The sequence below is a fragment of the Homarus americanus genome, unplaced genomic scaffold, assembly GCF_018991925.1.
Source record: "Homarus americanus isolate GMGI-L3 unplaced genomic scaffold, GMGI_Hamer_2.0 scaffold40248, whole genome shotgun sequence".
Lineage (NCBI taxonomy): Eukaryota > Metazoa > Arthropoda > Malacostraca > Decapoda > Nephropidae > Homarus > Homarus americanus.
Genome location: NW_024712526.1, coordinates 538,206 through 554,146, shown reverse-complemented (window position 1 = coordinate 554,146; position 15,941 = coordinate 538,206). Strand labels below are relative to the sequence as shown.

The 15,941-nt window shown below is 47.4% G+C and overlaps 1 protein-coding gene across 1 annotated transcript in view; it reads left to right on the top strand.

Annotated features, from left to right (window-relative positions):
* The first annotated feature begins 15,700 nt into the window (after nucleotides 1-15,700).
* Nucleotides 15,701-15,941, top strand: part of LOC121860592 (ras-related protein Rab-10-like) — a 30,312-nt gene continuing 30,071 nt past the window's right edge. Inside the window, exon 1 of the mRNA XM_042357777.1 lies at nucleotides 15,701-15,907. Within this exon, the coding sequence (XP_042213711.1) occupies nucleotides 15,781-15,907 (127 nt within the window). The 5' untranslated portion in view covers nucleotides 15,701-15,780. The remainder of the gene's footprint in view (nucleotides 15,908-15,941) is intronic.

Below are 15,941 nucleotides of genomic sequence, written 5' to 3'. Positions count from 1 at the left end.
GTGTTGTAGTGGAGGGTGTAGCAGTAGCATGGTGAGGGTGTGGTGGTGAGGGTGTTGTAGTGGAGGTGCTTAGCAGTAACATGGTGAGGGTGTGGTGGTGAGGGTGTTGTAGTGGAGTGTAGCAGTAGCATGGTGAGGTGTGTGGGTGGTGAGGGTGTTGTAGTGGAGGTGTAGTGGCATGGTGAGGTGTGGTGGAGGTGGTATGGTGGAAGTGTATAGTTGGTCATGTTGAGGTGTTGTGAGTGGAGGTGTAGCATGTAGTGAGGTGTAGTGGTGAGGGGGTTTGTTAGTGGAGGGAGTGTAGTGAGGGGTGTGGTGGTGAGGGTGTTGTTGATGGAGGTGTAGCAATGGCTGTGGGTGAGGGTGTTGTTGTGGAGGCTTGGTAGTGGTGTGTTGGGTAGTGAGGTGTTTTAGTGGAGGTGTAGCAGTAACATGGTGAGGGTGTTGTGGTGGAGGTGTTGCAGTTGGATAGAGGTGGTGTGGGTAGTTAGGTTTGAGTGAGGTGTAGTTGGGAATGGAGGGTGTTAGATGGTAGGTGAGTGTGGTGGTGGTTGTGGTGGGGGTGTTGGGGTGAGGGTGTAGGGGTGTGGTGAGGGTGTTGTAGTGGAGGTGTAGCAGTAGCATGGTGAGGGGTGTGGTGGTGGGGGTGTTGTAGCTGGAGGTGCTTAGCAGTAGCATGGTGAGGTGTGGTGGTGAGGGTGTTGTGGTGGAGGTGTAGTAGTAGCATGGTGAGGGGTGTGTTGGTGAGGTGTTGTAGTGGAGGTGTAGCAGTTGCATAGGTGAGATATTTGCAGTGGAGGTATAGCAATAGATGGTGAGGTGTGGCTGGTGAGGTGTTGGTAGTGGGGTGTATGCAATATGGTAGGGAGTGTAGTTGTGAGGTGTTGTAGTGGAGGTGTAGCAGTGACATGGTGAGGGTGTTGTGGTGGGTGTAGCAGGTAATGGTGAGGTGTTGTAGTGGAGGTGTAGCAGTGGCATGTGTGGTGAGGGGTGTGGTGGTGAGGGTGGTGTTGTAGTGGAGGTAGGTGTAGCATGGTGAGGTGTTGTGTGTGGAGGTGTAGTAGTGGTTTATGGTGGGGTGTTTAGTGGAGTTTTTAGCAGTGTGTGCTATGGTGGGTGAGTTGTGGTGGTGAGGGTGTTGTTGTAGTGGAGGTTATGGTTTATAGTGAGGGGATGGTGGTGGGGGTGTTGTGTGGGGGTGTGGCAATGTATAGTGAGGTGTGGTGGGTTGGGTGTTGTGGTGGAGTTTAGCAGTGAGATTGTGGGTGGTGTTGTGGTGGAGGTGTGGCAGTTGGGGTGAGGTGTGGTGGTGGGGTGTTGTGGTGGAGGTGTGTGGGTGGTGGGGGGTGTGGTGGTGGGGGTTGTGGTGGAGGTGTGTGTGTTGGTGAGGTGTGTGTGGTGGGGGTGTTGTGGTGGGGTGTTGGCTGGTGTGTTGTGGTGGGTGTGTGCTGTGTGATGGTGTGGTGGTGAGGTGTTGTGGTGGAGTGTGTAATGTGTTATGTGAGGGGTGTGGTGGGGGTGTTGTAGTGGAGGGTGTGGCAGGCATGGTGGGGTAGTTGTGGTGGGGGTGTGTAGTGTATAGTGAGGGGTGTTGTGTGGAGGTGTGGGTGTGGGTGGTGAGGGTGTTTTAGTGGAGGTGTTGCAGTAGCATGGTGAGGGTGTGGTGGTGGGTGTGTGTTTTGGTGGGGGTGTGGTGGGTGGGGGTGTTGTGTGGTGGAGTTTGTGTGTGAATGGTAGGGTGTGTGGTTGGTGAGTGGTGGGGTGTGGTGGGGTGGGTGTTGTGGTGGTGGTGCTAGGAGTGTAATGGTGAGGTGTTGTAGTGGGAGGTGTTTTTTGGGGGTGTGGTGGTTTTGTAGTGGAGGTGTAGCAATGGCAAGTGGTGAGGTTTGGTGGTGGGGTGTTTGTGGTGGAGGTGTTGGCAGTAATGGTGAGGGTGTTGTAGTGGAGGTTGTAGCAATGGATATGGTGAGGTGTGGTGGTGGTGTTGTAGTGTGGTGTATGGTGAGTGTTGTGGTGGGGTGTTGTGGTTGTGGTGGGGGTGTGTGTGGTGTGAGTGTTGTAGTGGGGGTGTGGTGGTGGGGTGTTGTAGTGGAGGTGTTAGGTTGGTGAGGGGTGTGGTGGTGAGGTGTTGTAGTGGAGGTGTTAGTAGCATGGTGAGGGGTGTGGTGGTGAGGGTGTTGTAGTGGAGGTGTGGCATGTGGTGGTGTGTGTTGTTGTGGGGTGTTTGTGTTAGTGGAGTGTGGTGGTGAGTTTTGTGGTGGAGGTGTGTATGTATGGTGGGTGTGGGTGGTTAGGTGTTGTAGTGGGGGTGTGTGTGGTGTGGTGGGGTGTTGTGGGGTGTGGCGGTGGTATGGTGTGGGGTGTGGTGGTGAGGGTGTTGTGGTGGAGGTGTGGCAGGTGGGTGGATGGTGGGGGGGTGTGGTGGTGAGGTGTTGTAGTGGGGGTGTTGGCTTTATGGTGGGGGTGTGGTGGTGAGGGTGTTGTTAGTGGAGGTGTAGTGGTACTTGGTGGGGTGTTGTGTGGAGGTGTAGCAGTATTGTGAGGTGTGGTGGTGAGGGTGTTGTAGTGGAGTGTGTATAGTAGCATGGTGAGGTGTGGTGAGGGTGTTGTGGGAGGTGTAGCAGTAGCATGGTGAGGTGTGGTGGTGAGGGGTGTTGTAGTGGAGGTGTAGCAGTAACATGGTGAGGTGTGGTGGTGAGTGGGGTTGTGGGTGGACATTAGCAGTGTTAGTGGTGGGGGTGTTGTTGTGGAGGTGTGGGGGTGGTGGTGGGGTGTGGTGGTGAGGGTGTTGTAGTGGGGTGTAGTAGTGTATGGTGAGGGGTGTGGTGGTGAGGGTGTGGTGGAGGTAGCAGTAACATGGTGAGGTTGGTGTTGGGTTTTTTGTGGAGGTGTGGTAACATGGTAGGTGTTGTAGTGGAGGTGTATGCTATGGTGGGGGTGTTGTGGTGGGGGTGTTTAGTAGTGGTATGGTGTGGGGGTGTGTGTGGGGGTGTTGTGGTGGGTGGTGTGCGTTGGTGGGGGGTGTGGTTTGTGGGTGTTGTGGTGGGTGTGTGGCTGTAGCATGGTGGGGTGTGTGTGGTGGTGAGGGTGTTTTAGTGGGGTGTAGCAGTAGCATGTGAGGTGTGTGTGTAGTTGGGGTGTGTGTTTTGAGGTGTTGTGGTAGGTGGAGGTGTAATATTATGGTGAGGTGTGGTTTGAGGTTGTTGTAGTGGAGGTGTAGCAGTAGCATGGTGGGGTGTTGTGGGTGGGTGTGTTTTAGTGGAGTGATTTTGGATGTTGAGGGTGTGGTGGAGGTGTAGGGTGTGGTGGTGAGGTGTTGTGGTGGGGGTGTTTAGTAGTGGCATGGTGAGGGTGTGGTGGTGGGGTGTTGTAGTGGAGGTGTGTGGAGTGCATGGTGGGGTGTTGTGGTAGGGGTGTTGTGGTGGAGTGTGGTGTTGGTGGGTGTGGTGGTGAGGTGTTGTAGTGGAGGTGTAGCAGTTGGTGGGTGTTGTGGTGGGGGTGTTGTTTAGTGGAGGTGTTAGTTGGAGTATGGTGGGGGGTGTTGTTAGTGGAGGTGTAGGGTGTAGCATGGTGAGGGTGTGGTGGTGGTGTGTGTTTGGTGGAGGTGTTGGCTGTACATGTGGTGAGGTGTGGTGGTGAGGGTGTTGGTAGTGGAGGTGTGATTGTTTTATGGTGGGGTGTGGTGGTGGGGTGTTGTGGTGGGGGTGTGCTTAGTGTATGTGGTGTGGGTGGTGAGGGTGTTGTGGGTGGGGTGTAGCGTGGTGGTGGGGGTGTGGGTGGTGAGGTGTTGTGGTGGAGGTGTTTGCGTAGTGTGGTGGTGGGTGTGGTGGTGAGGGTGTTGTAGTGGAGGTGTAGTTGTAACATGGTGAGGGGTGTGAGTAGTGATGGTGTTTGTAGTGGAGGTGCTTAGTAACATGGTGAGGGTGTTGTGTGGTGGTGTGCAGTGTGGTGGGTGTTGTGATTGGAGGTGTATATTTGGTAATTGTGAGGGTGTGTGTTGGTGGGGGTATTTGTAGTGGGGGTGTATGTGCTTTATGTGGGTGTGGTGGTGAGGTGTTGTAGTGGGGTTTGTAGTGGCATGGTGGGGTGTGGTGGTGGGGGTGTTGTAGTGGAGGTGTGCTGTGCTGTGGGGGGGTGTGGTGGTGAGGGTGTTGTGGTGGAGGTGTAGCAGTAACATGGTGAGGGGTGTGGTGGTGAGGGTGTTGTAGTGGAGGTGTAGCAGTAGGACATAGGTGAGGTGTTGAGTGAGGTGTAGTGGTTTATGGGAGTTGTGGAGTGTTGAGTGGTGAGGTGTTTGTAGTGGAGGTGTAGCATGCATGAGTGAGGGTGTGGTGGTGAGGGTGTTGTAGTGGAGGTGTAGCAGTAACATGGTGGGGTGTGGTGGTGAGGGTGTTGTGGTGGAGGTGTAGCAGTAACATGGTGAGGGTGTGGTGGTGAGGGTGTTGTGGTGGGTGTGTGCGTATTGTGGGGTGTGGTGGTGAGGTGTTGTTGTGGTGGAGGTGTAGCAGTGGCATGGTGGGGTGTTGTGAGTGGAGGTGTAGTATGGTTTATGGTGAGTGTGTTATGGTGGAGGTCTACTATGTGTTGAGGTGTTATGGTGGGTGTAATGTTATGGTGGGTGTTATGGAAGTGTGAATATATGGTGGGGTGTGGTGGTGGGGGTGTTGTAGTGGAGGTGTAGCAGTAACATGGTGGGGGTGTGGTGGTGAGGGTGTTGTAGTGGAGGTGTAGCAGTAGCATGGTGAGGGTGTTGTAGTGGAGGTGTAGCGTAACATGGTGAGGGTGTTGTGAGTGGAGGTGTAGCAGTGCATGGTGAGGGTGTTTAGTGGACGTGTAGCAGTAACATGGTGAGGTGTTGTAGTGGAGGTGTAGCAGTAACATGGTGAGGTGTGGTGGTGAGGGTGTTTGGTGGAGGTGTAGCAGTAGCACATGGTGAGGGGTGTTTGTAGTGGAGGTGTGACTATTACATGGTGAGGGTGTGGTGGTGAGGGGTGTTGTGTGTGGAGGTGTAGCAGTAACATGGTGGGTAGGGTGTGTTGTAGTGGAGGTGTACTTGGCATGGTGGGGGTGTGGTGGTGGGTGTTTGGTTGAGGTGTGGTTGGTTGTGGGGTGGTGGGGGTGTTGTATGTTTTGAGGTTATTTGTGGGGGTGTTGTGTGGGGTGTTGTGAGTAGGTGTATTTGTAGGGGGTGTTGTTTGTGTAGTAGTGGCATGGTTGGTGTGGTGGGAGTGTTGTAGTGGAGGTGTTAGCAGTAACATGGTGAGGGGTGTGGTGGTGAGGGTGTTGTAGTGGAGGTGCATAGCAGTAGATGGTGAGGTGTTGTAGTGGAGGTGTGTAGCACATGGTGAGGGTGTTGTAGTGGAGGTGTAGCGTATGCATGGTGAGGGGTGTGGTGGTGAGGCTGTTGTAGTGGAGGTGTAGCAGTAACATGAGTGAGGTGTGGTGGTGAGGGTTGGCAGTGAGGTGAGTAACATGGTAGTGTGTTGTAGTGAGGTGTGTTTTGTGTTATAGTGGAGGTGTGCAATATTTGGTGAGGGTTGTGGTGGTGAGGGTGTTGTGGTGGAGGGTGTAGCAGTAGCATGGTGAGGGTGTGTGGTGGTGAGGGGTGTTGTAGTGGAGGTGTAGAGTAACATGGTGAGGGTGTTGTAGTGGAGGTGCTAGCATAACATGGTGAGGGTGTGTGGAAGGGTGTTTGTGGTGGAGGTGTACTTGGTATGGTGAGGGTGTTGTGTGGAGGTGTAGGTCATGTGTGGTGAGGTGTGGTGGTGAGGGTGTGGTGAGTGGAGTGTAGCAGCATATGTTGGGGGTGTGGTGGTGAGGGTGTTGTAGTGGTAGTTGTGTGCAACATGGTAGGGGTGTTGTAGTGGAGGTGTAGCAGTAACATGGTGAGGTGTTGTGTGTGGAGGTGTGAGTAACATGGTGGGGGGTGTGGTGGTGAGGGTGTTGTAGTGGAGGTGTAGTAGTAGCATGGTGAGGTGTTGTAGTGGAAGTGTAGCAGTAACATGGTGAGGGTGTGGTGGGGTGTTGTAGTGGAGGTGTAGCAGTAGCATGGTGAGGGGTGTGGTGGTGAGGGTGTTGAGTGGAGGTGTGCAATGGTGTGAGGGGTGGTGGTGGTGTTGTTGGTGGATGATATGGATGGTGGGGGTGTTGTGGGTGGAGGAGTCACATGGTGGGGGTGGTGGTGGGTGTTGTGGTGGAGGTGTAGCAGTAGCATGGTGAGGGGTGTGGTGGTGGGGGTGTTGTAGTGCAGGTGTAGCAGTGAGCATGGTGGGGTGTTGTAGTGGAGGTGTAGCAGTAGCATGGTGAGGGGTGTGGTGGTGAGGGTGTTGTAGTGGAGGTGTAGCATAATGGCACATGGTGAGGTGTGGTAGTGGAGGTGTAGCGTAACATGGTGAGGGTGTGGTGGTGAGGTGTTGTAGTGGAGGTGTAAGCATGGTGAGGTGTGGTGGTAGGTGTTGTAGTGGAGTTATATATGCATGGTGAGGGGTGTAGTGGAGGTGTAGCAGTAACATGGTGAGGGTGTGGTGTGGTGAGGGTGTTGTAGTGGAGGTGTAGCAGTAACATGGTGAGGTGTGGTGGTGAGGGTGTTGTAGTGGAGGTGTTGGCAACATGGTGGAGGTGTTGTAGTGGAGGTGTAGCAGTAGAATGGTGAGGGGTGTGGTGGTGAGGTGTTGTAGTGGAGGTGTAGCAGTAACATGGTGAGGGTGTTGTAGTGGAGGTGTAGCAGTAACATTGGTGAGGTGGTGGTGAGTGGGAGTGTTGTAGTGGAGTGTGTAACATGGTGAGTGGTGTGGTGGTGAGGGGTTGAGGTGTTGTGAGTGGAGGTGTGCTTGTAGCATGTGAAAGTGAGTGGTGAGGGTGTTGTAGTGGAGGTGTAGCAGCATATGGTGTGAGGTGTGTGGTGGGGTGTTGTAGTGGAGTGTAGCAGTAGCATGGTGAGGGTGTTGTAGTGGAGGTGTACAGTAACATGGTGAGGGGTTATTGTAGTGGAGGTGTAGCATGCTGAGGTGGGTGTGTAGTGGAGGTGTAACAGTGGAGGTGGGAGTTTGTGTGGAGCTGAGTGAGGTGTTGTAGTGGGTGTACTATGGAATGGTGAGGTGTGGTGGTGAGGGTGTTGTAGTGGAGGTGTAGCAGTAGCATGGTGAGGGTGTTGTAGTGGAGGTGTAGCGTGCATGGTGAGGGTGTTGTAGTGAGGTGTGCATGCAGGGTAGGTGTTGTAGTGGAGTGTAGCATGTATGGTGAGGTGTAGTGGTGAGGTGTTGTTATGAGTGGAGGTGTTAGCAGTAGCATAGTGAGGGTGGTGGTGAAGTGTTATTGTAGTGGAGGTGTTGGAAGTACATGGTGAGGGGTGTGAGGTGGGAGTGTTGTGGTGGAGGTAGCAGTAGCATGGTTGGGGGTGTGGTGGTGAGGTTTTGTAGTGGAGGTGTAGCAGTAACATGGTAATTGAGGGGTGTGGTGGTAGGGTGTTGTGAGTGGAGGTTTAGCAGTAGCATGGTGAGGGGTGTGGTGGTGAGGGTGTTTGTGGTGGGGTGTAGGAGTAACATGGTGAGGGTGTGGTGGTGAGGGTGTTGTAGTGGAGGTGTAGCAGTAGGATGGTGAGGTGGTGTGTGGTGGTGGGGTGTTGTGGTGGAGGTGTAGTATGCATGGTGGGGTGTGGTGGTTAGGGTGTTGTAGTGGAGGTGTATAGTATGGTGAGGGGTGTGGGTAGAGAGTGTTGTAGTGGAGGTGTAGCAGTAACATGGTGAGGGGTGTGGTGGTGAGGGTGTTGTAGTGGAGGTGTAGCAGTAACATGGTGAGGGGTGTGGTGGTGAGGGTGTTGTAGTGGAGGTGTAGCAGTAACATGGTGAGGGGTGTGGGATGGTCGGGTAGAATATAGAAGGCAGCAGGTTAGACGGGAGATACAATGGTGCGGCCATTCTAGCCTAGGTTACGTAATAACCTTCCCGTGGCGCCTGCCTTGACCTTGTCCACCACACAAACACACACACACACACACACACACACACACACACACACACACACACACACATCGGGGTCTTCACACATTACTTCGTCAGCTACAGGTTGTTTCTAAGCACAGGAATAGATTCTAGTATCTTGGCATCTTTTTGGGGAGTCATCTATGTTTGCATCGCGCTCATGCTTGGCAAACTCTTACGTTATATAATGCCTTATCTGATCGTATTTTACTAAGCCAACATCATCCCAGTGATTCTATAATTTGGTAAAAGTCTTAACAGTCAGGTCAACACATTAAAGTTAATAAATAGTACGTCAAAAAAGAAGTACCACTTTTGCAGGATTAATATCACGAGATCAAATAGAGCGACTCGTTAACGTGTAGCCTAGCAACCAGCCAGCCGACAGGCAAGACACACATACTGTACAGTACTCTCTCTACAAACTGTTCTTCCCGTCATGCTATGTTACCACTGCTGTACTCCCACCAGGTACCTGAAGTAATATAAACTACGTCAAATTTCCCGTATTGAACAATAAATTGTATTAATATATGTTTAATGACGTGGAAAAACAGTTGTTTACGTTATTACAGTATTTATCCCAATAAAAATACTGACTGTCCTCTAATAAGGGTCTGCAGGAAGTATTTGGTTTAGTATGAATGTCATTGTGTATGTGAGGTTGACATTTATCGACCCCGTAAGAAACATTGTAGCTGTGTGTTGTAGTTTACTGACACACTGGGACAACTTTTAACCCTGGCCATCGTTCAAGCTTATCGCCCTGGCTGTCTCCATGGTGCTCTACTCTTTCCTCTTCACTATTTGTCTTCTTTTTTTTTAATAGTTTGCCCCGCGAGGGGGGCTAGTTTATTGGGCATTCTCTTGCATCCTGTGCACGGCGAGGAGGAAAAAGCGTTACAGCCCCCAACAGGGAAGTATGCAGAGTTCATGCTTGCCTAGTCGACTCATTTAAGGACGTAAGTGCCTGAAGGACCATGGATTTCATTGGCAAGTTACATATGGTGACAAGATGGGTATGTGTGCACGGTTGGTCAGTTCTCTGTTATACTGTACACTGTTGGCGTGTTCTGTGGATGTGCCGGGGGGCTCTTGATTCAAGAGCACATTCAAGAGTCTTGAATGTGCCTGAACTAAGTTTCTGTTACAACGCTCCCTGGCAGGTCACTCTCATAGTTCACACCTCTTACTCTCAAGAAGTTATCACTGACTGTTTTCTGTACCGATAGCTTCACTAGCTTCATTCTGTGACCTTAAGTGGATCGGTCATCCGCTAGCTACAGATATGTAAATGTCTTTTTTGAGGTGTTTATTGACTTATAATTAATCAATTACTCCTTGTCCTTCTGTGGTGTTTATTAACTAAGCAACTTTGGACGTTCTAGTGAGGTGCTTGTGTCCCAGCACCAGTTTGATGGCTTTTGGGGACGTTTTCTGTTAATTGGCGTCTATGGTAGACCTCAGGGACCAAGCAGAATAATACTGTAGATACTGCAAGTGGGGGAAGCACCGCTGAAGACCTGGATAAGAGACGAAGCGGGTAAGTATTTGTCGGATCGTTGTATTAGTCCACTAGCTTATCAGTGAGACCCATCTTCTCACATTAACCCAGAAAACTTCAGTTTGTTGTCAAAATAAACACCCCAAATTTTCTTACATTTAGTTTCAGTTGGGAAAATGTTTTCGTCGTGTTGTGCCATGTAATACTCTTCCCTATTATTGGTAAGAAAAAGTTACATCTTCTTACTGTACGTTCCAAGATGTTGAATCTCAGCATCCATTCTTTTGACTACTCTTGAAGCTGATATAGATTTTCCTATAATACTTGACAGTCCGGTAGGAATTTTAATTTTAATGAAAACCTTAGTGCATGTTGTTATGTACCTAAGCCATCACCACAAGTGAGCTCAGTAAGCATTTAGGTGAAAACTTAAGGATCTTTTGTTTAATATTATTTATGGTACTATCGTGGACAAAAGTTCGCTCCCTGTAGTGAAATTGAGACACGGGAATGAGTCTCCGAACTGACTTACCCTGGTGAGGGTGTGCTGTGCGGGTCGATACTGCTTCAGTTTGGGAAGGAGCGAACTTTTGTCCACGATGGTACCTTTGATAGCTGGGTAGGTGATACCGAGAGCAATATCCTGTACATTCCACCTACTGCACCTTGGTCCCGTGGCGGTATTTTGCCCACTGTACTGTACTTGTGTATTTGTTTAATTCCAAGATGAATTAATTGTATTATCTTATCGTTATTATTTCTGAGTGGCTGCTTTTCACTTTAATTGTTTATTTATATTTTAAGATAAATATTTTTTTTTTACTCTTACTTAAAATTCATTTCACGAGAAAACTTTTCCTTCAACTTAGTAAATATTTGCCAAGAAACTTATACTTTAACTTGAGTAACAAATTTAATTTCTTAGCACACCTTTACAGTAGTTAATATTACTAGCGTGTATTAGTGACCGGCAGCAGCGTCCAGACATCCTCCTGATGGTCGATTAACGTATCAATGCTCTAGTGCTTTACATGTTGCTGTCCTCAGGTTAAACTCACTGCCCTGCAATTAATTATTTATCAAGTCGTGCTTGTCTTTTATCAATGTAGAACTCATAGATGCCAATTTCCAATCCATTATCATGCACATGCAGAAAAAATGCACACATATCATACATGCGCATCTACTGTATACCTAAATTACACACACACACACACACACACACACATTTTGTACATATGTATGTGTATGTTGTTAATATAATTCATTAACCAGACACAAAGACATACTGAACAATGGTCGAATACATTACTGTACTACTTGGTCTGGTCGTTTGAAATAGACTGATCACCGTGTACCCATTTTGACCAGGCGTGTGTGTACCAAGTGACCCGTCGGTGTCTGTGTGCCCACCAGCTCTTGACTTTGACAAACAAATATATATATAGCATCACGGAATCCTGATATAAATGTCTGTCCGAGTTGTCGCGGTTCACTAGTGTCAGATATAAATGGCGGTGCTTAATATACCGCGTGTCAGTTGGGGCGCCATTGTCTGCTTCTAAATTTGACACTGACTTTAATTAGCTATTTATAACTTCATGTCTTGAGAACTTTTTTGTTACTTTCATGGAAAATTATATTATAAATTTATTTTGTTTTTTACTTCATAAATGACGCATCAGAGTTTAATCTTGTTGATAAGTAAGAAGAAAACATTTACAGTTTGAGTATAACCATAAAAAAATTTCTTATATAAAATCGTAGCATTAGAAGAATTAAATGTGGAAGTCTTGCCTGTAGACCATAATAGAACAGGTTAACGTCTATGAGTTCGGCTCACATTACAACACTATGAGTAGCTACAAAATAACTTACAAAATTTACTAAAAAAAACACATTATGTATTAGCTTTATTATGTAGGTTACTATATACATGTATAGTTTGTCAGTGCTGAGTGAGGATGTTGTTGGTGTTTGTTGACTAGAACATTCCGTGGCTACATATTTTACTGTCACTTAATTTCAACACGTGTGAACTGCTCGTACACTCCCAGCGTAGGCATTAGTGTTCCGACATCTCTTTTTTTTTCTATCAGTGACAATTTTTCTGTCAGTGATGAAGTTGTGAAAAGATATTGTAGACCAGCAGGGAGATAGGTTATAAACAGTGCCGGATTTAGACCTGTGGAGGCCCATGGGCAGCCTCTTTGTGGAGGCCCCCCTCATTATAACTACCCAAGAGGGTGGGGTGGCGAGTGAAGCGAACCTAAACATCTGGGAGTTCCGGGGGGCGCTGTAAGCCCCCCGGGAAAATTTTGAAATTTGAACACTTCTTTGGAGAATTTTGAAGCCATATGCAGTTATGTTGAGGAAATTAGAACATTGAGAAATTTTTAATTAACTGTATATTTATTGATAGAGTACAAATTCCCAACACACACACACACACAAGTGAGACATGACTGGAGTAATTCATGTGGTTTCAAGTCGACCAGCCCTGATATGTGAAGGCCCCCAGATTGTGGAGGCCCCTGAGCAGCTGCCCACTTTGCCCACTCCTGAATCCGGCCCTGGGTATAAAGTCATTTAATGGTTGTACTAGGATGTTAAAGGCTTCATCTCGTCCCTCACTACAGCTTGAGCTCAGAGGATCCAGTTTAATGGTAAGTTAGTGTTGTGGACGAGACTGAGTGGGCGGGTCCTTAACATCATGACTTTTAAAGGGGGTGAGGACTGAAGTGTAACCTAGTGCGCCACCCTTGTGTACTGTAGTGTTGCTCTGATGACCTAGTGCGCCACCCTTGTGTACTGTAGTGTTGCTCTGATGACCTAGTGCGCCACCCTTGTGTACTGTAGTGTTGCTCTGATGACCTAGTGCGCCACCTTTGTGTACTGTAGTGTTGCTCTGATGACCTAGTGCGCCACCCTTGTGTACTGTAGTGTTGCTCTGATGACCTAGTGCGCCACCCTTGTGTACTGTAGTGTTGCTCTGATGACCTAGTGCGCCACCCTTGTGTACTGTAGTGTTGCTCTGATGACCTAGTGCGCCACCCTTGTGTACTGTAGTGTTGCTCTGATGACCTAGTGCGCCACCCTTGTGTACTGTAGTGTTGCTCTGATGACCTAGTGCGCCACCTTTGTGTACTGTAGTGTTGCTCTGATGACCTAGTGCGCCACCCTTGTGTACTGTAGTGTTGCTCTGATGACTTGTTCATAATTGTAAGTTAGTAATAATAATTAATTTATTTCAGAAAAAAATAAATCCATACTTGGGAAACTAACACCGAGGAATAAAGGAAATAAACAAGTACTGATAATTACAAAGTTACCATCAACAGGTGTTCCCAGGTGTCCCTACCACTACCTGCTCCAGCTCAGAGCCAACACGTGTAGAGAGATAACAAATAACTCATAACACCAACTGGCCATTAGGGTGTATGGAGCTCCTTGTGTACAGTAAACACACCTCAGTGTCTTAGTAACAATTGGTGCATTGTTGTTCTCTTCTGTTAACCTGGCCATTGTCTCCGTAGTGCAGTACAGCCACACGCCATTGTCTCCGTAGTGCAGTACACCCACACGCTGTTGTCTCCGTAGTGCAGTACACCCACACGCTGTTGTCTCCGTAGTGCAGTACAGCCACACGCTGTTGTCTCCGTAGTGCAGTACAGCCACACGCCATTGTCTCCGTAGTGCAGTACAGCCACACGCTGTTGTCTCCGTAGTGCAGTACAGCCACACGCTGTTGTCTCCGTAGTGCAGTACAGCCACACGCTGTTGTCTCCGTAGTGCAGTACAGCCACACGCTGTTGTCTCCGTAGTGCAGTACAGCCACACGCTGTTGTCTCCGTAGTGCAGTACAGCCACACGCCATTCAGAGTGCACAGCCACACGCTGTTGTCTCCGTAGTGCAATACAGCCACGCTGTTGTCTCCGTGCAGTACACCCACACGCTGTTGTCTCCGTAGTGCAGTACAGCCACACGCTGTTGTCTCCGTAGTGCAGTACAGCCACACGCTGTTGTCCCGTAGTGCAGTACAGCCACACGCTGTTGTCTCCGTAGTGCAATACAGCCACACGCTGTCTCCGTGCAGTACACCCACACGCTGTTGTCTCCGTAGTGCAGTACAGCCACACGCTGTTGTCTCCGTAGTGCAGTACAGCCACACGCTATTGTCTCCGTAGTGCAGTACAGCCACACGCTGTTGTCTCCGTAGTGCAGTACAGCCACACGCTGTTGTCTCCGTAGTGCAATACAGCCACACGCTGTTGTCTCCGTAGTGCAGCAGTGAAAAAAAAGCAAACCGAAACTTTGGAATTATAGAGCGAGCCTTCGGATACAAAGATAGGGAATACGACTTCAACTTTGTAAATCTCACGTCCGGATTACTGTGTACAGGCGTGGAAACCCTACCTCCAGAAAGACAACATCCCTGGGAAAGGTGCAACACAGAGCGACTAAGATTATTCCAGAACTGCCATCTTGATTACCCATGCAGACTAGGGACCTTCGGACTAGAAACTCTTCAGACAAGACACACTAGGGAAGCTCTCCTACGACATTCAAAATACTGAAGGGGATGGAAAACGTGAAAACTGGCTTCTTCTTTTTTTCGTGATGTCACGCACCACCAAGAAAGGACATAACATAACTACAAGCTCGCCAAGTTATCATGCAGAACGAATATAAGAAAATACTTCTTCACACAGAGGCTGGTACACCTACAGTATGTGGGGGGACGAGAACAGTACAGGGCTTCAAAATAGCTCTTAACAAGACTATCGAGAACAATGGAGGGATCCTACACAAGTCACTGGACTCCTTCCTGGACATGGCCACCTCTAGTAAATAAGGTGTCTTAATACAGGAAGCAGTATGCCGAAGATTTTTACGCGTGATTAATAGAATCCCCCCCAACACTGCCAAGAATTACGCCGTCTTATTTAGTGTATAATAAATCTTCTAAATATCGTGTTCAAGTGAAATTCGTATAATTCTCTCTCAGGATTTGTTACTTTGACTTTCAATACTGCTAATGATGGAAGGAAGTCATACTACAATTGATAGCAAGAAGTTGATCATCAGTGAGAGACACACAGACGTCCGGCCCCCAGTAGATCCTCCAACAAGTGTCAGTAGAAATGACGTCACCTCATATTGAAGGACTCCAGATATTTTCTATATGGAGATTTATCAGTAAAATTGTATTTGCTAGAACATTATCGTGTAAATAACTGAAAAGTAAAAGGAAATATTTAAGATTTTTCATTTACAAAAACTGGAGAAATGCATCATATTATATTAAATAAATCAACAAAAATGTGTTCGAGAAAGTGGCAACGTAGAGACCACACCTCTAATAGTTACCAAGTGTCACAGTTTATCCAATGTTATGCCATGATTATAAAATAACTGTAGATACAAAAAAATATTTCTGTCTTAGTTTACGTATATATTATTATATTAACGCTATTTTAAGAGGTATATGTGAACCTTGAGGTATGTTAACCGTCTTCCAAGTTACGTTAGTCGAGCGAGCTTTTCAATTGTTATCTCACCAAAATTGTGTTCTGAAATGGCTTACCGCTTGTTACAGATCAATCCACTATCTGTGATTTATTTGCTTCTATTCGAGTTAAATGTTTTTCCTTTACATAGACCTAATGCTAAGCCACATTACAGTGTTACACCTTATAATGTTAAACTCAAAAGACTAGACTCGAGTGATGTCTTGTGACGTCATGGTACAATCACATGAAACCTCGACTTTGTTTTTATTCTGGTTATTTTATGTATTAAATATATTTCAAAGAATTAATCGGACTTCAATAATATAATATTTTTTTAAAAGTTTGTATTAATTCTTAAGGGATATATTCCTTGTTTATGGAAACGAACCTAAAAAAAAAATCTTGGGAGAATAAATTTTGATGCTACTATATAGACATTTACTAGGTAATGGGAATGAAGTATTTAACATATTTAGGAATATGTATCAATGTTTAATATATTTTCATACGACATTTCTTTAATATATATGTGAAATATGACATCTCCGTGTTAGAGAGTATTATATTAATATGTCTCATTCTCGTTAATATTGTATCCCTGATAATTAATATCCACTACAAAACCGTAACCATTTATGTAAATTAAAATACATCTTCTTTATTCATTAAATAAAAAAAAGACGATCTGGAGGCCATTTGACGTGTCCGCTCCTGAATTCAGTGTGGTAGTCAAGGATAGTTTAGTTAGGAGGACGGTCTGTAGATCCTAAGTTTATAGTGAAGATGGCTAAGAAGACTTATGACTTGTTATTCAAACTCCTCCTTATAGGTGACTCAGGCGTTGGAAAGACATGCATATTATTCAGATTTTCAGATGACGCCTTCAACACCACATTTATATCAACCATAGGTAAGTATGAGGTAAAATCTAGGCCGTGGTTGAC